Genomic DNA, 25,062 nt, shown 5'->3' on the forward strand with positions numbered 1-25,062 from the left:
TTGCTCACTGCCCTTATTACAATCTCGTTTCTTCCACACAATGCTTAGTAATCCTCAAGATGGTCAGCTTCTCCTTTCTGTGAATGTATCGTCTACTAATAACACAAACCTTGACCTTCTTCCTTATGAAATGATAGGCAAAACCCTTAGAAATCATCTAGCATATGAATAAAGTTGCCTTAAATCTTGACTTTAAATAAACCCATTTGGATCTTTTGTTAGATCCACCTTTTTCATTTCCTGCTAAGATTAACATAATCTTTATCATCTCGATTACTATAGAAAACATTTCTTGGAGTTGAGCCCCTACCTCTCTGCACATCAGCTAATCAGATGACAGTGGAGGCAAAATGAGATTTAACCGCAACGAGAGCAAACTAATTAGTCGGGACAGGTTGTTCAGAGTCCTTATTTTCGCTATATAGAAGATCATTGCCTTAAATTTTTCCATTCCCGATGACCACATTATTAAGAACCATCTATATTTGTTTCATTAGCAAGGGGCTTGAATCATAAAGAAGCTAAGCGAGGGCTGGTTGTCTTCATTTTAATTCATTAATCCCTTTTACTAGCATGATCATTTGGCTTTTGATTAGTCATCATTAGAACTGAAAACAAGGTTTTTTTTAGTTTGATTTCTCAACATGTATTAAAATCCTTCCAAATTTCCCAGATTGGTCATTTTAAATGTGAATGCCTAAAGCATGTCTTATGCCCATTCCTTGCTATTGTCCAATATAAATGTTCCTTTTCTCATCTCCCTTCTCTTGATAAATTTGTTAAACTTCCGCATTACTTGTGTCTGTTACTGTTTTACTTACTTAGAATCTTGTACATGCACAGAAGATAAAGATTGATGGGATAAAACGAGACCCATGATTTCTTCCTTTTCATTTCCCTTCATTGTGAAAGATTGAAGAGACAACCTGTATTTAGGTAAGAATCACAACATTTGATAATTACTCTGCCAAATTCAACTTTTCTTCTCACTTCTTTTTGTTAACTACATTTTTCTAACTTAGGGCCTTGGGGCACAACGGTGCCTCGAGGCTAGGGGTAGGGAGCCTTGGGGCACGACGATGCCTCGAGGCGGGGGTTGGGGTGACTAAAGGCATGACGATGCCTCGAAGCTGAAGTGGGGGGTCTTGAGCACGACGGTGTCTCGAGACTAGGGTGCGGTTGGGGGAATTCAGGGCATGGCGGTGCCTTGAGTCAGGGGTGGAGGTGAGATTAGGGGCCTCGGGGTACCATGCGAGGGGGTAGGGGCTCAAGGCGGGGGCAGGGGTGAGTGTGGGCTGCCTCGAGGCGGGACAAAGGTGGGGATAGAGGGGGTGGGGGCCTCGGGGCACGACGGTGCCTCAAGGCGAGGCGAAGGTGGTGATAGAGGTGTGGTGGGGTAGAGGCTCGGGGGCTCGGGGCACGACGGTGCCTCAAGGCGGGGATGGGGAGGGTACGGGGGCACGTCGGTACATCAAGGCGGGGGTGGGCCTCGGAGCACGGTGGTGCCTCGAAGCGGGGCTCGGGGCATGACGATGCCTCGAGGTAGGGGGCTCAGGGCACGACGGTGCATCGAGGCGGGGGGTGGGAGGGTCTCAGGGTACGTAGATGCCTCAAGGCGGGGGTAGGGGGCTCGGGGCACGACGGTGCCTCGAGGCAGGGGTGGGTCTTGGGGCACGACGGTGTCTCGAGGCAGGCTGGGGACGGGGTCCTCAGGTCACGTTGGTGCCTCGAGGCGAGGGTAGGGTGCCTCGAGGTGTGGGTGTGGGGTCCTCGGGGCACGATGGTGGCTTGAGGCCGGGGTGGGGGTGGGGTGGCCTCGGGGCATGACGGCGCCTCGAGGTGGGGTTTGGGGGTTGGGAGACCTCGAGGCACGAAGGTGCCTCGAGGCGGGGGTGGGCCTCGGGGCACCTTTATGTGCCTCGAGGCTGGGGGGTCGATGCACCTTTGTTTGCCTCGAGGCTGGGGTGGGGGGTCCTTGGGGCACTTTTGTGTGCCTCGAGGTAGGGGGTTGGGGGGTCTCAGTGCACATTCGTGTGCCTCGAGGAGGGGGGCCTCGGGGCACCTTCATGTGCCTCGATGTGGGGGGTGGGGGCCTCGGGGCACGACGGTGCCTCGAGGCTAGGGTGGGGTGGGGGGCCTCGGTTCACGAGGGTGCCTTGTTGATTATGTTTGCAGTTAGTGGCAACATTCAGAAAATGATTCTACGTACGTGCAACAAGATGCTTTTGAGCTCTTCATTTAAATGTTAGACATGTATGTAGAGGGAAAACAAGTTCGGCAATCAACAGTATATTTTGATAAGAATGGTTCTTATACTTCGTGTCTCTGGTAGGACATGGTCTGGGGTTTGTAGCTTTGATAATGCATATGGTTCATCTCTTTCTGTGTGAAATGCAATACAGTTAGTAGATATAGTACAGATCTTGTCATGTTTATGCTTGATTCATGTATTAAGACTTCGAAAACTTGAGAGTTATTGATTGACAGTGTATTCCAGCCAAAAGGCTAGTAAGTCTAGTAAGCGAAATGAATCTCTGGTAAGTTGCTTGGACATCTTACAAGACCAGAAAAAAATTGAGATCTGATCAGAAATTTTACATCAAGCTCTCCCTCATGTGCTCTACTTTCATATAAAATGATTCGACATTCTCCCACCAGAAAGATCGATCGCCACGTGCAATTTTCTTTGTCTTTGGATATGAAACCATATTTATCATCTTGAATTGTAAGAAAAAGATACTGGACATAATCTTTTTATTGACGGTGATGAATCAGACGTTTTTACAGAATTTGAAATTTTTGCAGTGGTCACACATTCAGGAATGTTAGAATCTGGTTACTATGTGACGTATTTGCATTTTCAAAACCAATGGTACAAATGTGAGGATGCATGTATAATTGAAGTTGGTGAAGAAGTTCTACCACAAGAGTTGTGAAGATGTTAGCTGCCAACCAATGTCACTGCGAGCAGACACATTTGTTCCGATAATTGGTTGCTGCTAAAACTTCAATGCTTGTGCGCTGGACTTGGATATGTCTTATGTATATTCTTTCCAGCCAGGTAATAGTATTGGTTACTGGTATAAAACCAATATGAAGAATTGTAACGATTATTAAAAAAGCAACCCCAAAGATCTGAACGATTAGAAGATTAGAAGCACAGAGTGTATTTATGCCATCACCGTCTTAATCAGTGAGCTAGGAATCACTTCCTCAGTTGCCAACTTTTTAGGTTATATAAAGATTCCTAGGAAAAAAAACCCACCGAAGAGAGGAACCATACCCCCAACTTGTGTCACATTTTCATATTGCGCATTGATTTTGATCATATTATAATCTCCCAAATTTCAAGAATGGTACAACCTTCCTCTGTGACTCAAGAATCTGCCCTCCTTTTTCTTTTCTTCAACTTTTCCTCTGTTTTAAGTTATGTTGCTCGGACTCTTCAAAAGTGTTGATAAATGTATGTTTGTGAAATTAGGTCTTAGGCCTAACTCACACCCCAAAAGCTAGCTCAAAGAGAGGAGGATTGCCCAAGCCTTACAAGGAGTCCACCCATCTCATTAACCACCGATGTGGACTTTTGTCATTCTTCAACAGGTCCTCCTAGAACTTTGTATTTTTGGAAGATCTAACACGAGATGTAGAAGTATAATTGGGAAGTTATAGCAACATAGATTCATAGTTGACATTATAACATCCACTTCGGCACGTGAATGAATGTGTTATAAAATGAGCAAATCACATTTGGTGCCAACATAGTTGACTGAGCAAGCACTAACCAGCCATGTGAGAAACTTCTATTATTTCTCAGTTTACAAAATATTTTAATCTTCTTTTCTAAGCACAACCCAAGCAACTTAATTGCTACTAAATATTTTTTGAGTTATTAAGGTGAGTGGATCAGTGAACATGGAAGAGGAAGTCCTAATAAGAAACCATAATATCTGTCTTTTAAAGTTTTACGTATTGTTTGTGGATTATGTTTTATTAGTTTAAAGAGGGTGTGCATTGCAGGTATTTGTAGATTTATCGATGATCATACGCTTTTGCCCTTCAATCAATTGCCTAGGAGTTACAAGTTTTTGGTGAAATATGACCTTTTATGGAGAATGACATATTACGCATCTGTGCCTCGTGTAGTTCATCAATCTAATTTTGCTGGTACATCTGCTGTTATTTCTAGGTTAGACAACTTCATTAGTTGAATCCAAAATGATGTCCTAGTTTGGCCTGCACGTCTGCTAACAGAAAATAAAAGACTTAACTTGTGTTAAAAAAAAAAAAAGAACTATTAGTTACTGCTGTAACATGAATAACAAGAAGATTGTTAGGGGGAAGTTACTTCATTTTATTGTATCAAGTGATAATATATATTTGATTAAGGGAATGGTAAAGGCCAAGTTCCCCCAGTATGCTGTTGAGTGTTCTGTATCTCATTTTGAATGTTTTTTTTACTGAATTCATTATAGGCTTAATGTTTGGTTACTAATCTCTGAATAATGAAATTCATGTTCATCATGTTTTACTCTAGCAAATATTTTACAGACTTGGAGCTACATATTGTAGCAATAAACAAACCACTAGCGTTGGAATTCCAATGGAAGTTTACGATGTGATACTAAAGTATAACCGGGGGAGATACATGCTAATTATGGGTAGGATGATTTTATTTCAAATATGATTATGAGTCTTGAATTAGTATCGAGCAACAAGGAATTTCCCTTTATTGTTGGGTTTTGTAAGACCTCCTCTAATTGTTGTGGTCAAAATAAATGTCTCATAACACAAATCAAATTACACTATTGCTACATATTGTACATTGTTGATTTACTATGAATTTCCCTACTACTTTTGTTATCAATATTTTGTCATCCTATCTCCTCTCAGAGACGTACTTCCTCTCTTGGATACTTTTTTCCCCTCTCGGATACATCTCTATCCCTTTTTATTACATTAAGTAATGTATCATTCACAATCCGTGAGTTATGATGTAAGTATCTCTTAACACTATGAACTTTATGTAAATTTTTATTATTTTTAGATCTCACTTATAGATTATAGTATGATTTACATAAATCTTACTGTGTAAAGAGTAAATTTCATTTTATTCCTTCTTTTTTTCTAATTACAATAATCCCTTAAATTTTTGTACCTTTCGAATACATTAAAGAGTATCTTGGATACATTATAACATAATTGGATACACTAAAAACTAGTTCGGATACATTAAAAACTAAATCAAATACATAATACGTAGCTCAGATACATTAATATGTAATTCGAATACATTATATACATTATGAAAGAAATAAGGGATTTAAGAGGTTTTAGAAATAGAAGAAATATTGAAAATAAGAGAAACATAAAACGTGTAATCCAACTCAACCCGTCCATAATATAATGACGTAGTTAAGATATAATATGATTTTTAAAATTTTAAAATCTTTTCAACAATAGTTCCATCTTTTTCGTTGGGTCAAGAAAGTTGATAAAAGGACAAACAATCAACGTTGTAACCCACCTGGCCACTAGATCACCTTATCCACAATTACCGGCCTTTCATTAATGGGCCTTCCATTAATGGGCCTTGTTAAACTCAAATTAGATTATTAAACACTTAATAAGGGCGTTGTTATCGTTTCTAACTTCTTTGTTTCCATCGCCATTTCACCAGCAAGCAAAGCTTCAAGCTCTGCTCTGTGTTTTTCCATAGGGTTCTTTTTACCCTTCTTATGGCTGCATGTAAGTACTCAATTGCTCATTCTCTCTATTGTTTTTGGTGGTTTGATACATCATGCATGTAATCTTTTTTTTTGTAATTGCTTGTTCTTTTATATTTCTGTAAATTTCTTGTAAAATCAATTAAACAGGGTTTATGTTTTTATAATTGCTTGTTTTTAATAAAAATGTGAACTTTTATTACTTCAGTGTATTTTTTCTGTTTTTAATGTGCCTTAATTTCAAACTAGTTGGTATTTTGCGTCTTTCTTATGTGTTTACTTTGTTAATTAGTAAAATTGCGAGCTTTTCTTACTGTTCTAAGTATGTTTTTGCATAATATGGTGTTGTTGATCGCTTTTTATTTAATATATATATTATATATATATGCATTGATTGGAAACTCGATTGGTGGTCACTAATTTAATTAGAGGAAGGTTTCGATTACTGCTTGCCTCTGTGAAATTAATGAAAAAAGATTAGCTTTTGTGATCTCTTTGACTCTTTTCTGTTTATTAGCAGTGTTGATTTCTTTTGTTTCCTTTAGGATTTTTAAAACAATTTATATGTTTGTTGATTTTGGGAGTTTTTCTGTAATCCAGGTGGTTTTGGGGCTTCTGGTCTTAAATTAACGAGTTTGAATTTGGGATCTACTAAGCCCAAATTGAGTGTTGTACACAATCTGAGAACAAAGAAATTTGTTCAAAGCGATGGGTTGCTATTAACCACAAAGTCAAGGAAGACATTTGATTGCCGGTGTTCAACTGTTGAAGCTGAATGTGAGTGATTTTCCTTAACCCTGGATTTTTTCTGTTTTCATATCCAAACAAGTGCAATTTTTCTGATCATTGTAATTGACTCATTTATTAATTTGCCTATGATGACAGCAATGCTAATGTTTATACTTTGTTTGAATCATTTGAAATGCTGAGTTGCCATATTTTCTGTAATAATGTAGAATGGCTGGTTATTCTTGTTTATCTTACTGACTTTTTAGGAGTTTCGATGAGTCATATGGAAGCATGTTATTGGACTTATCCTTCTTTTGGAGTTCCCATTATGTTTTATTGGTTCTCGTGTGTGATTTCAAACTAGACTAGATCAATGATCTCAGATAGGCTCCTGCTCACCTTTTCAAGGAGTACCAGTTACTTTCTTATTCTGGAGGTTTTTCTCTTGATAATTAAATTATCATTTCTAAAAGGTTACTGGTCTTATTATTTTTTTAACTAGGTGTATAAATATGAGCACTTTGTTCCTTACATTTATGATCCCTTTTTTCAGTGAACGTAACTTCTTGCTCTATGGCTTCACCTTAAGAATGAATATGTTTTCTGTTATGTATAAATAATCATGCAACTCTATTTCTCTCATCATGTAGCTGTTGCAGCAACAGCTATTCCTAATTCAGATGATAGTTCGAGTAAGATTGTTTCTTCAGAAACTGCAAGTCCATTGACTCCAAATTCATATGAGGTCAGCTCTCTCTATTTGCATTTTGTACTCTGTCAGAAGACAGTAATCTGATCATTATATTGCTGGTATCTAGTGATATGAAGTAGCGAAACTTCCTTGCTGGTGGAGTCTTGTCAGCCACTACAAATTTCAAAACATATTTTAGAAATTTTAGGAACTTGGGAAACAGCTTTAAATAACAGAGTGTAACTACAGTAGCACCACGATGAAATGTGAAGTGCAACAAACTCATCTTTTTTTTTTTTCCATTTCCAGCTATGTTGGGTTAAAGGTGAATGTTTTGGCAACGAGCTTATCCCTTGTCTGAAGTTCCTCAAAAAATTGACTTCCTCAGCAATCTAGTTAGCTGTTGCATAGCAGCTTGTAGTCTAAATACTTGAGCTTTTAATTAAATCTTCCTTGAAATTTATGAATATTTAGATTCTTGTGAATTTTAGGTGAAACCTACAAGATAAATAATTGGTAAGGTACCTCCTTGGTATTATTGGTGTTCCTTGGTAGCTCAGATTCTTTGAAAGATAAAATGCAGAGAATGCTCAGCAGATCCCTTTCCTTCCTCTCATTTCTATCAGATTTTTCCTTAATGTTATCAATTGTTTGATAACTACTAATACCAATTTTAGTATTTGGATTCTGACTATTTCACTCCTGCTTAAAGAGTCAGTCTATGTTGCTTAGAGCGTTATTTACATCTGCAGTTGACATGACTCGCCCCAATGCGTTTTCCTTTTGTATGTTGCTAACAGACTTTTGTGTAGTACATGCATCCTTTTTACACTATACCTCCTAGCTTACTTCCTATTTGAATATTTGGACGGTGCTAGTGTAAAACATTGCATTATTTTCATTAAGAAAAAGTTTTAACCATCACATTATTGTAGAGTAGCTTTGTGGATTTTATAAGGAAGATAATAAAGTCGCAGTGAAGGCTGAGTGCAGATTTGGCTTCAAGCTTCCAGCTAGTAGGCTCATTTGACGAGAAAATTTTGAACCCTGTTAGTGTTCTTTAATGGCAAGATTTAGTGGCAGGTAGGGGGAACTCGTAACGCCAGTTATGGTAAGAAAACGTCATGTTTGGGTAAACAAGTGAGTATTGTCAATAGAGGGAGGGGCTTCATAAATTACAATATCACACTGATGCAGAGTATCAAACCACGTGTCTCAGTAGCCCTGTGCGAGATGATCCATCAAGTTTAAACTTGGCTGGTATAATACTTTATTTGCACTCAACTTCATGACCTTCTCCCTAATGTGTTAACTTGGAAACTCCTATTGGGATCTTCTCTTACGGTGTGTGTGTGTGTGGGGTGGGGGGTGGGGGGGGGGGGAGAATTCGGGAAGGCATCTCTAAGTGTCTACAGGGTGCCTTGGTTGAAGGAAAGTGTCATGTTCAGAAAACGGGCTTGCATCTATTTAAATAACTCTATAAATTACTTTACTTTACTTTGATGCATATAATATAATCCCTGTACTTGCATCGTCTTTTGCAAGCTTTTAAGCCAGCTGGGAATTGGTAACCCAGTGGTGTTGTCTGTGATTCTACCCAACCTCGTATGGTATTTCCCCCCCACATTAGTTCATGACCTAATACCTCCAAAGCTACATCACCTCGTTGTAACAGAAATCTGACTCTGAAAAGGAAATCAAACATGAGTTGTTACTTCCAACTTCTTGATTAGAATTTATTTTTCTTCATTAACAAATCTTACTCATATTATTCATGTGGAAGACTTGTTCTGATCTGCCAAAATTATTTTGGTGAAGAGGCACTCAGTGTATGTTGAGGAGTGGATTAAAATATGGTCTTCCGTATTATTATGTTATTGCCTGCATGCAATGACATTTTGTATTAACATGTGAAACAGGTGGAGTCTCTCCTTACAGAAATATGTGATACAACTTCAATTGCAGAAGTTGACTTAAAAGTAAGCTGGTATTGTAATTTTTTTCTGTTTATTTTATTTCTTATTCCTATGTCCTTCGCGGAAGTTATTTATGATCTGCCCTTGATGCATGATTTATCTTCAATCATTTTAAAATTCTTCTACTTCTTATGACACTTTTTCATTTTGTTATTAGCTTGGTGGATTTCGTTTGTATGTGAAGAGAGACTTGACAGGGCAAAGTACAACTTCATTGCCTCCAATATCCAGTCCTGTCAGTGTTTCCTCATCTGTTGAGGTGGCTGATTCAAACGGCTCAGCCTCATCAACATCATTAGCAATCACAAAATCTTCACCTCCCTCAGATGGAATTCAGACAATGATTGAAAAAGCTGCAGATGAAGGCTTGGTGATAATTCAATCTCCAAGGGTGTGATAACAGTGAATCTCTCTTTCTCTCTTTATATCTATCTCTTCCTTTCTCCGCCTGAAAATGATAATTCTGATGTGTCATGCAGGTTGGTTTCTTCAGAAGATCTCGAACCATTAAGGGAAAACGTGCACCTCCAGCCTGTAAAGAAGTAGGTGTTCTTTTTCATTTTTTGCTCTTTAAATCATATGATGAGATGTTTCTGTTTGATAAAACTAAGAGATTGACGATGAAGTCTTTGTATAACTGATTACTACTTAAGTTCTGAAAAGTTTACTATTAATCTCATTTTGATATTGCTCCTTCCCCTTCAAAAGGAGGTCTGTTCAAAGTGGACGTCTAAGCAAAATTCTGGAATATCTACTTTATAAAGCTGCCTTTAACTATGTTTAAATATCTGTTGCTTTGTTACAAAAAAAATCTGTTGCTTCATTTTGTGAGAAACTGGATGCTAAATCCTTTTAGTACTGTCATGCAGCCATACGAGGCCAAGGCAAATTTTACTCTATTTCTGAAACCCCCTTCCTCTCAACCTGCCCTCTTTGTCAGTCTCTTCTTTTTTCTCTGTTGCGTCTCTCTCAATTCACAATTAGAAGTGTCCTCTGTGCTTTGGTATTACACTTACTGGCTACTGAACATATGACCTTTTCTTTTTCGTAATTCTATTCTGTAGAAGCAACAAGTGAAGGAGGGACAAGTAGTTTTCTATATTGAGCAGCTTGGAGGCGAGCTCCCTGTCGAGGTTCGGGCCCTGCTATAGATGCATACTTGCATGATTTCTTTTTCACCGTTCACGCTGTTCCTCTTTGCTCTGACGTTTATTTTAAGTACATTCTCATGCATCTTTTTTGATTATCCTTTTGTCTTTTCTTTTCTATCCTCTTTTAGTCTGACGTATCGGGAGAGGTTATCAGGATACTCCGAAAAGATGGAGGTATGCTTCTTAGTTCTTATACGTGCTGAAAATCATTTTGTACAATCATATCTGTGACTACTTGAAGATCTCACTTTACCTGTCTATTGAACAGATCCTGTTGGATATGGTGACCCTCTAATCTCAATCCTCCCTTCTTTCCCTGGTATAAAGAAGCTTCAATAGATGATTCTTGTAGCATATGCCTTCTGGACCAGAGTTCATTATTTTTTTTTAGAGAATACTTGAGTTGAAAATTGTTGATTGCCTTCTATCGGAACAGCGGGATTTTTATTAAAGTTTGTTTATTTCTTTTAGTTTAAATATCTGCACCAGAAATGTTCTAAAATTTTTAATTTATACTCTTTTCTTTTGCATCTTGTGGTATTAGCTCTGGTTCATTCCATTCTAATAGTCATAATTGATGTCAGCAAATTCAACAGCCTTATCATAGAAAATTCTGCAATAAAGAACCAAAAGTACAAAAGAGCTAAACTTGTTGAGAGTAGATTTCAGAAGGGATCCATGCCCCAATCGTGGGATTACAATGGGTTTGTTGTAGTTGTTGCATCCGGTTTCCCGGAGATGTCAAGAACAATAATATACGAATCTCACAGGGTCGGGAAAGATGAAGGTTCTTTGCGATAGACCCACAGCTCTAGAAGTCAAAGACCAATAATATCTTGCGTTCAAATGTTGTTGCCTTTTTTTTTTTTTTTTTTTTTAAATATGAAGGAGACTTTGTCTAGTTATAACTCTTCCCTGTCAACTAGGTGAGAGAGAAAATACAGAATAAAACAGACCGGCGCATACCATTTTATATCCCTATTTTCAAAGGCAACTTAAGTCATACACAGACATACATTATAAAAATCGGTATCTTTTCCTCAATAAAACTAGAGTTCTATTTTTCGCCGAATTCTCTTTATCTATCTTCTTAAGTTGTAATTTTTATAAATAACTTTAAAGACTTATTATTTGTGGGGGTGGGGTGGTGGGTACAAAGCACATTTCAGTTCAAACACGTAATAGATTACTTATTTATAAGAAATTAATTTCAGGAATTGACAATCTGCTAATTCAAACGGGCTCATACGTCTTAAGAGTAATTGACTGGTTAGAGGGCCATACTTGATTTTACTTAAATATTCCTCCTCTGTCACCTTCATTTCTTGATTCAGAGGGTATTTGAAAATAGTACGAGTATAAAACAAGAGCAATAACCAAAAAGCTTTTGCCTAAATTTTTTGTTCTTTTGGGAAGAGTGCAGTATTCATCAATTAATTGTTGATGGCTGGGTTGCAAAGATCAGCGATTTCATTCCGCAGACAAGGTTCATCTGGATTTATATGGGACGACAAATACTTAACAGGTGAACTGATCAATCACCCAGTCAAACATAAAGAAGAAACTAACAAAACACGACTAGGAAAACCCAAAGAGGAATTGATGCTGCAGGTGAAGACTTCATCAACAACCATTGGATCCACACGGAGGAGAGGATTCAACGGCGGTGGAGGGGTGAACCCGACAGCAGAGCCACCATCTCCTAAGGTTTTTGCATGTGGATTGTGCAGTGCTATTAATGGCAAAAAAGGTAAGTCCCACCGTCGACAACCAGGGGGCCAATGACAAGTCTTCGAAAGCCAAGAGCTAGTTAGTTGCTTCACTTGCCTCAATAGCATGGCATATAGATGCAATGGATCCATTGTAGTAGACTAGGATATAACAAAACAATTACTCCTACAAACTAGGCTCAGTTTATCACCACTTGTTGCGGTTATATAATATGAGAAGGTCCAGTAGTCAACTTATCATTTACCATGAGAAATATGATCACTCCAAACACAATAACCAGTCATCAATAGCGAATCAATTTTACAAGGAACGAACTTTGAATGCAATATGATTCTTGTTTAGCTTTGGTCCATAGTTTGGCTCAGAGGTACTTTCTTGCAAGGGCTCTAACTTTAGTATCAAAGTGAGAGGATGTGATGCGAGATCCTGGCAAATACAGAGGATTCAAAAGTATCTGCAAGTTTTGCAGCAACAGATTAGTGAATTTCTATCTAAAAATACTTAAAGCACATAGCTCACTTCAAAACAGGGCATGAAGAAGTAGCACATTACATTATCTATGAGCGTATAAATGAAAAAGTCACAATGAAAGAGGGTGGCATCTAAGCTCAATCTCTCAGTTTAAACATTAACTTTAGAATTTTATTCAATTATGTACTTCTTGAACTGCAACCATTTCTTTGGGGGAAAAAAAATCTAGTTTTCACCACAATACAAGTTCAATTATATTTGCGCATTACAAAATTTTGAATTATCATACAGTTACCAACTATGGCTAAACTTGACAAAACCAACGTATCTATCCAATATTAAGTTTTCAGTAGTTACATGAACCACTGTAGACCATGTGTTTCATTTATAGAAAAACAAATCCAAAAGATATCTTAGAAACACTGGAACAGTACCAGCCTAACAAATCAGTACATCCAGTGATGAGTACCAAAAAGGTACTAATGCACGTCGGAAGAGTACTTTGTTGTGCTGCAACCCCAAAAGAGCAAGGCAAAGAGAACAAAAGACAAAGAAACTAATCATATCCGAGGAACTCCAAAATGAAATCTATTAAGCCCAATTGAACTTCATAAGATCAGAGATATTTAAACACTGCTGACATGAATTCAAGATGACTTCACAGCAACTGATCTTATTATCACATACGGAAAAAAATATTCCAAGAAATTCTTTTAATAGCCATGCCTACATACAGAAGTTTCTGCTTAAAAGAATCTCTTGGTATAGCTGGAACACAAAAAATAAGTAAGTTTAATAAGAGCTCACAATAGGTATGCAAAGATGTCAGCAGTCCCCCATCCCAAAGAGCAATAAAGTGAGGCCTTTACTAGGTTTGAGCAGCAAAAGTTGATTAAATAAACTAAAATGTATGACCCCTGTGTTTTTTATGTCCTATAAGAAAGCATTCAGAAAAGGCTTTACCTTTATATATAGTTCATGGACCTCCTGGAAGAAGCTTTTTATCCCATCATCATTGCGAGAGTCATGAAGCAGCATCAATCGCGTATGTATGCTTGATTGGTTAAGGGGACAAAAAACAAAATGTTCACATTTGTAAAGTCAAACTGGTGATGCTGACAGTATGGTTCCCACATACAATACCATATTAACTTATCCAGCTACGAGAACATCTAAAACATGCTTCTTCCTCTCATTTCTTTTTCTACTTCTGATAGGTAAATATATGCTACAGAGGGAGACAGTACAAGTCCGCCTTGTCATTCCAACTAGTATTAAACCAATGATAAGTAAAGAAGGTAAGATAATTAAAAACATCAGGAGATTTAGCCTTCAGGTGCTCGAAGTTAAGAGTTAACTATCATCACTGGCTACAGAATGGGATAAAGAAGACATAAATGTGGTTATGTGGACCAAATTTAGGACAAGATGGAGTTGTTGGGGGAATGGTCCTCTTCAAGATCATAAAGGTTAAGAAATATGGGTTATCTCTTCTTCCTAATTCTGATATGGCAAATCACTTCACACATCATTCCATATGCTCCTAATCTTCCACAAGAGGAGTCAACTGGAGAAAAACTGATAGGCAAATTCATCTGTGACACATGGAGCACTACTAAACAATGACTAGCTTTATAAGTAACCAGTTACCACCATAAATCAAATAATTTCAGTACAAGAAGCAAGCTGTTGTATCGATTGTTAAGGAGAAACCCAGGTAAAACACAAGCTAGCACCATCATCTATTTTCTATAACCAAAACAGTGCTGTCACTAAGTACTGATTTACTATAACATATAGAGGATATGACCAGCAGTGACGTAAACAGAAACCACCAAATCATTGAATCTGTCAATTGATTTCAAGAACCTGGATGTAGAAAGAAGAATCACTATGAGGATGATGATTTAAAGAAACTTTGCAATGGAAACTCACAATTAATGCCTTGATGACTAGGGGAAAGCAACCTTACATAGCACTTGTAGTCCATGCAAGGTCCTGGACAATATCCAATGCTGCATGTAATATAAACTGGTGCTGATGAGCAGCATCTTCTTTCTAGCATGCAAGTACAATATACAAAATCACCAAGCAACTACAACACTTGTCATCAATGACAGAAAGTAAAGATGTGCATACAGTTTGACAATGGCGCAAGACTGTACAGTCCACACTATAAATTCAAATGCATTATAACTACCTCATTGAAAATCTCGCGAGCAAACTTTACATAATTCACATTATGACGTAAAACTGTCAAAGTTTCTTTATATAAGATATTGCTTATGTTGTGACCTGTGATTTAAGGTGAGATGGAAACTAGTGACTGAACATAATCCAAAAAGGAACAAAACAAGAAAAAAGAACCCAGATACTGATAAGCACTGTAGTTATCTCTTAACCTTAAGACGATCTGATCTCTACATATAGAAATATTATTCCTCACCAAAAACCCAATTCTGATCCTCCAGTAAAACCAAAGAGAGAAAAAAATGACAAATCAAAATCAGTTGTTTTGGATCAGCTTTACACAGCATTTTTTAATCTGTGCTACCATATAGAGAGCAATATTCACTCGATTGTAAATAGTTTTCGAAGATTAAAAAGAGGTTTATGTACATTTCCCATTGATGATTAACCAGATTCAAAGTGATGCAAAATTAGAAATCTCTACTAGCATGATCAGAGCTAAGCTTTAAACTGAGGCAACAACAACAACAACAACATGCCCAGTGTAATAGTCCGGAGAGGTACCCCTACCTCAGGAGGCAGAGAGGCTGTTTCCATACACCCGCCGCTCAAACATTTAATGAAAAAAAAGGTAGAGCAAAGGTCAATTACCTTTGGCGCAGTGCCAACTTCAGCTTCGTAGATAGGGATATCATTCCTGCTTACAATCATAAAACATGCTGTGCTTGCCATTTTCCTTTAAATTTTCGGATCCCTAAATCCCTTCAAATACAAAACTGAATCAAACTCACATTTTAATTACACATTAGAATACAGCTTCAGTGATCTCAATATCAATTAAGATCAACTAATGATAAATTTTGAATCTACGGAAATCTAGAAGAGAAAGAAAGAGTACTTACAGCTCGATTTCGAGAAGAGATCGCGAGGAGTTCGCCGAAGAAACGGGACGGAGAAGTTCGCAGAGAAGGCAGAGTGCCGTAAAACTGGGCCGAAGAAGAAACTCTGCTGTAGTGAAAGTTGGGCCTGTAATCATCTGGAGTTCGGATCTAAATGTTGACGCCACTCCATTTTTCAAAAAATGGCCACTTTTAGGACGACTATTTAATACAGAGTCAAAATTTATGCTATGTTTTAAAAAATAATATCGGCAAGTTTTTAATTTAAATCTTTCGCATTATATGCTTGAAACCACTAAATCAAAGAGATATTTTAATACGTTTTACATGTCTTAAATATAAACATATCTCCGCACGTAATTAAGTTTTTATGATATCCTGTTCGTACTAACAAAAGATAGCTAGCGCCTAGTAGTGATGGGATTGAATTATTTGCTCAAATCTATTATACAATATTGCCAATATAGGAAATTCCCAAATTCTTTTTTAATTACTTTCTTGGAACCTTCCTTTCATAACTATTATAATAGTGATGCAAACATAGAAATGACCTTGAATATTGTCAAGTTTATTACACATTATAAATCCCTCAAAGTTTTTCAGTTTAATTAATTAACAGAATTAGACGGGGGAGCTGATCGATCATGAGATTTTATAATGTTTCTATTTTTGCATCACTACTATATAATACTATATTTTCCTTCTTGCTTTTTGTAAATGTGAACAGTTTTGATTCCTTCATTCAGTTTCCCACATTGGAAGATTCAAGAGGCAAATCAGTATCCCTTCTTTACGTGAATGAATTTGGAGCCAAAGGAGATGGCATCACCGATGACACTAAGGTAATTCCTTTTACTCGGGTCAAATCATTAATATTTGCGCTTACATAATAATATGTCAGATCAAAGGATGGACGCTCTTAGGGATAAATACAAAAAATAAAATTAAAAAAATTAACATGATATGTGTATCTAAGAGAATTTGATATTTTGATTAGAGTAAGAGTAACGTTGTGTTTTATCATAGTCATGAATCTATTTATAGTTGTGTCTGTTAATTAATGCTGGTACTTGCCTTTTATGCATGTATTTTACAGATTTTTCAATATGTTTGGAAAAGGGCGTGTGCTTCATTCTTAAGACCAAAAATTATAGTCCCAATTGGATATTCATTCTTAGTTCAACCAATTGATTTTGTTGGGCCATGCAGATCAAAGATTTCTCTAATAGTAAGTATTTATTTATACTAAAGTCTTAAACAATACTAAAGTTTTGCAACATAGATATATAATATTTTGTTGCAATTAAAACTACAGATTGAAGGTTCAATAGTAGCACCAAAAGATCCAAAAGTGTGGGATAAATTGGATGCACATAAATGGCTTTATTTTGTTAAAGTGAGACATCTCACTGTACAAGGAGGAGGAACAATAAATGGGATGGGCCAAAAATGGTGGGCTACTTCATGCAAGATTAATACAACCAATGTAATTTCAAGTTATTACTTTGGAGTTTTTTTTCGAGATTTTTAACGATGACTATTTTTCAATTATAGAATTAAAAAATCGCTATTCACAAATCCCTTTAATTTCCTTCACCATGAATGTCTAATGTGATACAATTTTCTAATGTTTTGCAGCCTTGTCGACATGCTCCAACCGTAGGTGCTATTTTCTCCGGTCTCATATGTTTTTAAGAGTTTAACTTCTATAAAATTGACAGTATATTACGTATACTTAATGAAATACAGGCGATGAGTTTCCACAAATGCAACAACTTAAAAGTGAGGGACATAAGGATGCTAAATAGTCAACAAATGCATATATCAATTTCGAATTGCATAAATGTTGAAGTATCACGTATGATAGTAGAAGCACCAGCTAAGAGCCCTAACACTGATGGAATTCATATAACCTCATCAATACGTGTTGCTATAAAAGATTGCACTATTCGGACAGGTATGGAAAATTAAATTAAATTATCCACCTCTATCGAAGAGAGATATTTTACTCGTATGCATGATTTAAATTTAATCGGTTTGAAATTCGATTATTATTTATTAATAAGGTCACAATCTGAATATACGATTTGCCAGGAGATGATTGTATATCTATAGTCAACAATTCTTCAAGTATTCTAGTAAAAAATATTGCTTGTGGCCCTGGACATGGTATAAGGTACAACATTTAACTATTTGTTTTGTTTATAATTAAGAATTAAGATCATACATGTACTGTAGAAATTTTTTTTAAAAAAAATTGGCTTGATGGCTGGTATTGTTGTAGCATTGGAAGCTTGGGAAAATCAAATTCATGGTCTCAAGTGCACAATGTTTGTGTTGATGGAGCATATTTTTCCAATACAGAAAATGGTGTCAGGATTAAGACTTGGCAGGTAGGTAATCCTATAGTACTCGTTATCTAGTAATTTATATGACACTTTTTGCTTCTCGATAATTAAATTGACTTAATTTTTGAAGCTAAATTTGATTTAGATCAATTCACTAAATACTTCAAAATTAAAGTTTAAATATTGAAAAATTATACGATAAATACTATTAAAGAATGACAAAAGTCTCACATCGGTGGTTAATGAGATGCGTGGACTCTTTATAAGACTTCGATAATTCCTCTCCCTTTCAACTAGCTTTTGGGATGTGAGTTAACCTAAGATTGAATTTCACATGGTATCAAAGTAGGGTCCATCACACCCGATGTTGGGGTTCTCAAAATCAAAGTTGCTCACGCCTAGTGCTTAGTGTAAAAGTATGACCAAAGTCTCACATTGATGGTTAATGAGATAGATGTCTCCTCCCTTTGAACTAGCTTTTAGGGTAAAACGTGAGTTAAGCCTAAAATCTAATTCAACAAATACTATCTCATTTCAATATAGTAAAAAAAGATACTAGTCAAAATTCACATGTCACACAAACCATATAGCGTGAGTATTACTCTGTTGATTCTCTTACAAGTGATTGTCATGAATATTATCATTTAATTTTAGCTAATGCTTTAAATATTGGCAGGGAGGTAGAGGGTATGTGAGAAGGATTAGTTTTATGAATGTGTGGATGGAAAATGTATCAAATCCCATCATAATAGATCAATATTACTGCGATTCTCCATTCCCCTGCCCAAATCAGGTAAGCGTCGAATACTTCAAAAGTGATACATTTTTGAAAAACCTGACACGAATTACCACTAACATTTCGGTAACTATGTGAAAATTTGATATGCAGACTTCTGGTATTCATATTCACAGCGTATCCTTCATTGGAATTAGAGGAACTTCAGCAACAAAAAATGCAATTAAATTTGCCTGCAGTGATAGCTCCCCATGTAAAAAGCTATTTCTGAAAGATGTTCAACTTGTTTCATATTCGGGGCTCCCTACGGCATCGTTTTGCTGGAAGGCATATGGATCAACCTCAGGGCTAAACAATCCACCTTCTTGCTTCAACTTTGTGGAACAGACAACAAAAAATTTATCCAATTGGAGTGATCAGTTTATTTGAATTATTTTGGATAATAATCTCATAATTAATTTGATCAAGGCATAAATTAAGAGGTTTAGCTTAATTATTAAATCATGTATGCACATTATATCCAAGGCATGTAAATTTTTGTAGTACTTGATGAGATGAGAAGGTTATGAATAATCTATCCTTTGAAATTAAGGATCTTGTAATTGTGGCCCAAAAATTTATTACATGTGTAAATTCGGATTAGTTCATAAATGGCCATTTGGAGTGGTATTAATTTTTGGTCCGGTTTAATAAATATTTTAAAATTATTTCAGTTTCAGAAACTTTAAGCTACGCGAAGTTTTTGTTACCCATTGAATATAAGATAGTGAATATAAATTAATTTTGTTTATAAAAAGAGAAATTCAGGACAATTCAATCACAAGGTATATCTATTTATAGGTGAAAAAAATAGGACCAATGATTGATGGACGAGAAAAATTCTTCGATAATTTACACAAATCTGCTAGTGTTAAGAGTTAATTATGTTGTTTTATTTATTTTTTTAAATAACAAAAATTTTTAAAAATTTGTAAATTTCGAACACATCACGAGACATTTGAATACATAGGGGATGAATATATCCGAGAGGAAAGAAATGTGTCAGAGAGGGGATGAATTCGGATACATGGGGGAGAGATATATTTAAAAGGGAAACAATATATCAAAGAGGGGATATGATTCGAATACATAGGAGATGGATGTATTCGAGATGGATAGAAATGTATCAACAAGAGGAAGATGATACATCCGAGAGGAATTTTTTTTTTTAAATAATAGAAAATTTAGAGATTATACTAAAATAAAATGTATATGTAGATAATTTTTCCAAAATTCTTCTTGATGAAAGTCATTTTTAAATACCCGTTAATCGAGATTAGACAATTTTTTTTAGATTGAACACTTTTGGAGACAACGTTTGTCATTTTCTACTTAAATTGCATAGATGAATTTTGAATTTCCAAATTTATCTTTAATTTGTTATTCAAAATAATTAAATTGTTCAAACTTTAAATGAATGTTTGAATTTTTTCCCGCATCACCTTTTACTTCATTGACGTTTTAATTTTTTCAGGAGATACATTATATTATATACAAAATTATATTTATGACTTCACAAATAACAAATAATATAATCTAAATTATACTTTTAAATATATTTTAATAAGGGTTTATTATCTCACAAATTGAGTTATACAAATTCTGTTTTCCTAGTCGGTAGAAACAAAAAGCCCTAGTTCAAAAGTAACAGTTAATTATCCCGCCGTTTCATTTTCAGCGGGATCAGTCCCTCCATTGCTCAGTTGACGAAATAATTTTGAGTTGCAGAGAGTTAAAAGAGTTGAAATATGGAAGAGTTAGCAGAAGGAGTGAGCAATTTGAACCTGGTTGATTCTCAGAAGAAGAATCGGATTCAAGTATCTAATACTAAGAAACCTCTGTTCTTCTACGTTAATCTATCCAAGGTACAAAAATCATAATCAAACTATTTTGTTTGGTTTAATTTGTTAGATCTTTTTCTATTATTGGATTTGATGTTTGAATTTATGGTTGTAGAGGTATATGCAGCAGTATAATGAAGTGGAGCTTTCAGCTTTGGGAATGGGTATTTTATCTCAACTCTATGTTTCTTTTGTTATTCATATCCTAGTTTTACATGTTTGAACTTGCTTCTCTCCCCCAGGCCTTGTGGGATTACACTTATCATGTTGTTGTTGTTGTTATACTGTTTAGCAGGTTGCACTCTTAGTTCGTTCTGTTTTCTACTTATCCTCCCGTTTTATGTGTTTGATTGGGTATTGTCTATATAAGTGGTGGTAGAATAATTATTGTTGTTGTTGTTTTTGAAAAGTTAGCTTGATAGAGCATGGAAAATTTTGTATTTTTTTTTTTGTGTGGGTGAGAAGGGTGGTGGCTTAGTGGTTAATGAATTGGATTGAGAATTGGCAAAAGCACTAGTTGATTTCTTCCATTTCTACGAAATTAGCTTCTCACTAGTAAATATTTAATATTTCTCCTTTCTCATTCAGCTTGAGATTGGTTTTACAATTTTAAAAAGAAAGAACAATCTTAATCTAAAGTAACAATCATCAAATTAAGGAACAAATACAAGTACTTAATTCACTAAAAACAAATAAGGAAAAAGATGAAAAAGGAGAGACAAGAGTTCACACTGGAGGCTAGATATTGGATAACAACAATTAGATCAACAATAAAAGTTAGAACCCTAACTTTTGGAGAAAAAAAATTGAGTTAAACTTTTTGAATGTGATTAGAAATCAATTGTTAGATATTGTAGTTTCAGAGTACAATAGAAATAATATTATCCTTTTTTTTAAAATAATTTTTTAAAAAAATTATATAAACCCACCTATATTTTTAATTAATCGTTATCGATTTTTTTATTTTTTAAAAAAATTAATTACGACACAAATACTATTTCCTTACCGATATTCTATTTTTTAATTACTTTTTTATATAAACAAGCGTTTAGAAATTAATCCATAAAATTGTGTGACTACCTAGATTCGAACCCACATTTCTCGCTGGGTGCTCCGCAACCACTATGTGGGTTGGCAGTAAATAGATATATACATTGTACTTCATATTTAAATATGAATATAGGGTGTACGGAAAAGCTAGTGAGTTCGGCCGAACCTCCCCTTCCGCTACAATAGCTCCGCCTCTAGTCTTATATCAGGGTTACAGTTTTAAGAAAAAGTCTATATGTTTGGGATTTATTAAACTCGAAAGCCTGAGTTAAGTTGGGAAGGTGGAGTGTTTAACTTTGCTTCCTCTTTTCCAAATAATGCTATTTCGAGATACTCCTGTTCTTCTCTAAGGTTTTGTAGCAAAAAGTCTGTTCAGCAGAGTTTTACTTCATTGCTCTCCGCCTCTTTTTTTTTTTTTTAACGACTGATCTCCGCCTTTCCGGTTTAGACTTCCAGCCATTAAAGGGATAGTATTAATTTGTTAAATCAGATAAACACTGAATTCAGTGAATTTCTCTGTTACATCTTCTTAAATCATTGTTAGTATTGGTTTTGAACTTTCAACGTGTTCCCTTGTTGGTTGCTCTATGATTCAAGAATTGTGCTTGTCATAATCTCTGACTTCCAGTGAATTTCTCTCTGGGTCATTCGTCCTAATTTTGCTCTATCCTTATACTTGATCTAAAAACTACTCATGATGGCCCAGTGCCTAAAAGTTCTTAACACTGTGCTGACACTCTGGTTCTGATGTGAATCTGCAGCGATTTCAACAGTTGTATCAATTGCTGAAATTCTAAAGAATAATGGGCTGGCCACTGAAAAAAGTAAGATTTCACATTAGATGCAAATTTACTTCAGTATTTACTATTCTATGTTCAAAGTTTATGATATAGACACGCATATTGATATCAATGTAGTCAAAGGTGCACTTAAGGAGCGCCTAAGCCCCGAAGCAAGGTGCAGAATGTTGAACACTTCTTTATGGGTGTTTCAGTATTGTCATAAAGGCTTTTAAGGCATACCTTTTTTTTTTGAAAATGAGCACTATTCTGAAGACGTGTAATAAGCAATTTATATTTCATTTTATTGTAAAAAGAAAATTCAATTTCTTTATCCAAGTATTTTTGTTCCTGCGTATAATTGTATTTTTGTATTTCTTTATCTATTTTCACCTTTCTTCATTAAATTCCACACTTTATTTGTGTTTGGCGCTTAAAGCCCAAACTGACCTGAGTGCTCTTTTGATTACACCGACTGATATCTGTTCTTTGAAACCTAAATGCAGAAATCATGACTTCTACGGTTGATGTAAATGAAGACATGAGGGGAAGACCTATTCAGAAAGCTAAGGTATGTGTTTGCACATGTGTGGGGATATTTATTTTGGTTGGGCATTGAGAAATTAATTATGTTGTCTCTGTGGGTGTGTCTGTCAACGGGGGATATTCTGTTTAGATTATTTGTTAATGTCGGTTATGTTTGGCTTTGGGGAAAAAGTGACTCATCCCATACCAAAATTTTGCCTTGATTGTTATCTTTCCCTTAGTCGAACAGAAAGTAGCATCATATAGACGTTACAGATAATCCATCTTCGAACATTAGCAAATGCCTATACCATCTTCACTTAAATTCTTCAATGTTGTACAACGAATACAATAAAAATGTTCTTGGCTATCGGTGTTGCCACTTATTTCTACCTCTTGTTGAAATATGTTAACATTGTGGATGCTTCTTTTTCAGATTGAAATCGTACTGGGTAAGACGGTGAACTTTGATGAGTTGATGCTCGCTGGGCAAAAGGATGGAAACAATATTCAGGAACAGAGTTGAATAAATATATTGTAGTTAATGTTCTCAGATTCTGTCCGTTGTAATTTAGAAGCAAATTTACCTTCGTCCCCTATATTATCCTTTTTTGTTCTCTACAGGTTTTCTTTGTCTAAAGTTCTTCTCCCTCTCTTTTGCCTCCAAGATACAGTTGGCCCTCTTTTTTTGGGTGTCTAAACTGAATTTTACATTGTCTATTTCGAGTCGTTACACCAGTTCAAAATTTCCTGTTAAGTTTTACATGTTCAAAGTTAACTGCTCCACTTGTCTATATTTCAATTATATGTAATGTAATACTTTGACGCAGATAATATGGGTGTGTAACCAATTTTGGAATAGTTTCAGAGATGATCCTAATGTTATTTCTGTCTTATTTTGTATGCCTGCTAAAACTATGAAGTCTTTCACTGCGTTCTTTTAGGATTTTTCCACTAAAAAAGTCTGCAATTTTCTCCAGTTATGACTCCAATAACGATTAACCAGAAGAAGAAATGCAATTTATGGCAGCATGGTTACAAGTGTATATGTAGGATGAATTAACTTTTGGGATTCCAAGAATGAGTGGCTTTAACAGATTTATCGTTGAATAAAAGCAAACCTAAAAATCTGTCAGAGGTATCATTTTAGAATTTGTGGCTTCAGAGTTACCTAAAGATGCTTATTGTTCCTGTGTAGGAATAGAAAAATGGAAGTTATAATCCTAAATAGTTTTATTTACTTTATGAAAATAATCCGAATATAGAAAGGAAAAAAATACTTATATACACACATTAACTTGTCTCGTTTTCTATTTATCCTTACATTTTTTTTTAAATATTTCACAAATTTCTTATTTCTCTCCATTCCTTAAAAATTTCGGATACATAATTTCAAATTAATTTGATTTTTTTAAAAAATTCTCTCTCCAGTCAATCTATTTCAAACATCTGAATAGATAGGATTTGACTTCTTCATTGTTGTCATCTTCTTCGAAAAAACATTATTCAATTTTTGTTCTTGATACATATGGATAAGACTCATTCATTTAGTAACTTTTTCAAATTGATTTCGATTCTTAGTGTCAATCTCTAACTATTCAGAATTTCTCACAGTAAAGTAATTTTTTTTTTGAGTTAATCTCGTCATGGTTCCTCTTCAGCCATTGTTGTTTTTAACCTCTTTTTCCTCCATCATCTTCGTTTTACCATAATATTCTAAAGATGGGTGTTTATTTTTTTTTTTGTAAGATCAAATCAATTTTTAATAGACTATGTTTATGGGTGTCTGTCTCATTTTGTGTGATATTGTTTATGCTTAACACTATGAGGAGTGAGTGTTTCAACTTGTTTATGTATTTTTCATGATTTCTTTTAGATCAAAATGTATTTTGTTGTTTCTGGTGAAATTTTTTGTGTATTTTTCATTATAAGATATTTGTATCAATATATTTAAGAGTATCAATTCACAAGTGTACTTCATTTATCAAAGTAACCATATATATTTATTGGTTGATATACTTTTATATCAATGTATTCGAGGTATACATTTATATCAAGATATTCAAATATATGTGTTCATTTAGTATCTATTTTTTCGTTTTAAATTTATGTCTTCCCGTGTTGTTAGTTGCTTTATATTTGATACATTATTGTTAAAGATATAGTATCATATTTTTATGTAT

The 25,062-nt window shown here is 35.3% G+C and overlaps 5 protein-coding genes and 1 long non-coding RNA gene across 12 annotated transcripts; 5 read left to right on the forward strand and 1 right to left on the reverse strand.

Moving 5' to 3' along the window:
• Positions 1 to 255: 255 nt before the first annotated feature.
• On the forward strand, positions 256 to 2,944 carry LOC138349171 (uncharacterized). Its single transcript, XR_011221801.1, has 3 exons — positions 256 to 394; positions 844 to 936; positions 2,806 to 2,944. It is a non-coding gene; the product is annotated as an uncharacterized lncRNA (long non-coding RNA).
• Positions 2,945 to 5,501: 2,557 nt separating this feature from the next.
• LOC101265244 (uncharacterized) lies at positions 5,502 to 10,800 on the forward strand. Of its 2 annotated transcripts, none has more exons than XM_026031608.2 (9): positions 5,502 to 5,745; positions 6,324 to 6,500; positions 7,112 to 7,197; positions 9,063 to 9,122; positions 9,277 to 9,510; positions 9,599 to 9,661; positions 10,184 to 10,252; positions 10,399 to 10,444; positions 10,539 to 10,800. In XM_026031608.2, exons 1-9 carry the CDS (start codon positions 5,736 to 5,738, stop codon positions 10,607 to 10,609), a joined length of 816 nt encoding a protein of 271 aa, XP_025887393.1. In that variant the 5' UTR covers positions 5,502 to 5,735; the 3' UTR covers positions 10,610 to 10,800. The 2 variants fall into 2 exon arrangements, with proteins under 2 accessions (XP_025887393.1, XP_004241703.1); XM_004241655.3 differs by having other exon boundaries at positions 5,527 to 5,745; positions 7,103 to 7,197.
• Positions 10,801 to 11,713: 913 nt separating this feature from the next.
• Positions 11,714 to 12,055, forward strand: LOC138349403 (uncharacterized protein At1g15400-like). Its single transcript, XM_069299741.1, has one exon. It carries the CDS (start codon positions 11,714 to 11,716, stop codon positions 12,053 to 12,055), a length of 342 nt encoding a protein of 113 aa, XP_069155842.1.
• A 171-nt stretch (positions 12,056 to 12,226) lies between these two features.
• On the reverse strand, positions 12,227 to 15,854 carry LOC101264733 (uncharacterized). Of its 6 annotated transcripts, none has more exons than XM_004241653.5 (6): positions 15,565 to 15,854; positions 15,314 to 15,424; positions 14,445 to 14,530; positions 14,280 to 14,341; positions 13,436 to 13,521; positions 12,227 to 12,455 (listed from the first exon to the last, which is right to left on the reverse strand). In XM_004241653.5, exons 2-6 carry the CDS (start codon positions 15,392 to 15,394, stop codon positions 12,363 to 12,365), a joined length of 408 nt encoding a protein of 135 aa, XP_004241701.1. In that variant the 5' UTR covers positions 15,395 to 15,424; positions 15,565 to 15,854; the 3' UTR covers positions 12,227 to 12,362. The 6 variants fall into 6 exon arrangements, with proteins under 6 accessions (XP_004241701.1, XP_010322675.1, XP_069155470.1 ...); XM_010324373.4 differs by having other exon boundaries at positions 15,314 to 15,416; positions 15,565 to 15,731; XM_069299369.1 differs by having other exon boundaries at positions 13,436 to 13,518; positions 14,277 to 14,341; positions 15,565 to 15,731.
• Positions 15,855 to 16,120: 266 nt separating this feature from the next.
• LOC101264436 (probable polygalacturonase At1g80170) lies at positions 16,121 to 19,318 on the forward strand. The gene is made up of 9 exons (XM_004241652.5): positions 16,121 to 16,403; positions 16,658 to 16,789; positions 16,877 to 17,047; positions 17,200 to 17,220; positions 17,311 to 17,518; positions 17,656 to 17,737; positions 17,846 to 17,954; positions 18,586 to 18,702; positions 18,799 to 19,318. The coding sequence occupies exons 1-9, from the start codon at positions 16,206 to 16,208 to the stop codon at positions 19,072 to 19,074; spliced, it is 1,314 nt and encodes a 437-aa protein (XP_004241700.1). The 5' UTR covers positions 16,121 to 16,205; the 3' UTR covers positions 19,075 to 19,318.
• Positions 19,319 to 19,322: 4 nt separating this feature from the next.
• On the forward strand, positions 19,323 to 23,740 carry LOC101264131 (uncharacterized protein At2g34160-like). Its single transcript, XM_004241651.5, has 5 exons — positions 19,323 to 20,549; positions 20,641 to 20,689; positions 22,337 to 22,399; positions 22,861 to 22,925; positions 23,316 to 23,740. Exons 1-5 carry the CDS (start codon positions 20,433 to 20,435, stop codon positions 23,403 to 23,405), a joined length of 384 nt encoding a protein of 127 aa, XP_004241699.1. The 5' UTR covers positions 19,323 to 20,432; the 3' UTR covers positions 23,406 to 23,740.
• Positions 23,741 to 25,062: the final 1,322 nt, after the last annotated feature.

The sequence above is a fragment of the Solanum lycopersicum genome, chromosome 6 (genome assembly GCF_036512215.1).
Source record: "Solanum lycopersicum chromosome 6, SLM_r2.1".
Lineage (NCBI taxonomy): Eukaryota > Viridiplantae > Streptophyta > Magnoliopsida > Solanales > Solanaceae > Solanum > Solanum lycopersicum.

What these genes read in the sequence shown, in the direction of transcription:
- LOC101265244 (XM_004241655.3), top strand. An exon ending in TTCAACTGTTGAAGCTGAAT is followed by an intron (nt 6,501 to 7,102) that starts GTGAGTGATTTT and finishes CTCATCATGTAG; the next exon opens with CTGTTGCAGCAACAGCTATT. An exon ending in CACCTCCAGCCTGTAAAGAA is followed by an intron (nt 9,662 to 10,183) that starts GTAGGTGTTCTT and finishes TCTATTCTGTAG; the next exon opens with AAGCAACAAGTGAAGGAGGG.
- LOC138349403 (XM_069299741.1), top strand. Translation starts at nt 11,714, where the DNA reads ATGGCTGGGTTGCAAAGATCAGCGATTTCATTCCGCAGACAAGGTTCA.
- LOC101264733 (XM_004241653.5), bottom strand. Translation starts at nt 15,394, where the DNA reads ATGGCAAGCACAGCATGTTTTATGATTGTAAGCAGGAATGATATCCCT. An exon ending in AAGTTGGCACTGCGCCAAAG is followed by an intron (nt 14,531 to 15,313) that starts GTAATTGACCTT and finishes CTTGCATGCTAG; the next exon opens with AAAGAAGATGCTGCTCATCA. An exon ending in TGTTTACGTCACTGCTGGTC is followed by an intron (nt 13,522 to 14,279) that starts ATATCCTCTATA and finishes AATCAAGCATAC; the next exon opens with ATACGCGATTGATGCTGCTT.
- LOC101264436 (XM_004241652.5), top strand. Translation starts at nt 16,206, where the DNA reads ATGAGATTTTATAATGTTTCTATTTTTGCATCACTACTATATAATACT. An exon ending in AGATTGCACTATTCGGACAG is followed by an intron (nt 17,519 to 17,655) that starts GTATGGAAAATT and finishes ACGATTTGCCAG; the next exon opens with GAGATGATTGTATATCTATA. An exon ending in TCAGGATTAAGACTTGGCAG is followed by an intron (nt 17,955 to 18,585) that starts GTAGGTAATCCT and finishes AAATATTGGCAG; the next exon opens with GGAGGTAGAGGGTATGTGAG.
- LOC101264131 (XM_004241651.5), top strand. Translation starts at nt 20,433, where the DNA reads ATGGAAGAGTTAGCAGAAGGAGTGAGCAATTTGAACCTGGTTGATTCT. An exon ending in TCTACGTTAATCTATCCAAG is followed by an intron (nt 20,550 to 20,640) that starts GTACAAAAATCA and finishes TTATGGTTGTAG; the next exon opens with AGGTATATGCAGCAGTATAA. An exon ending in GACCTATTCAGAAAGCTAAG is followed by an intron (nt 22,926 to 23,315) that starts GTATGTGTTTGC and finishes CTTCTTTTTCAG; the next exon opens with ATTGAAATCGTACTGGGTAA.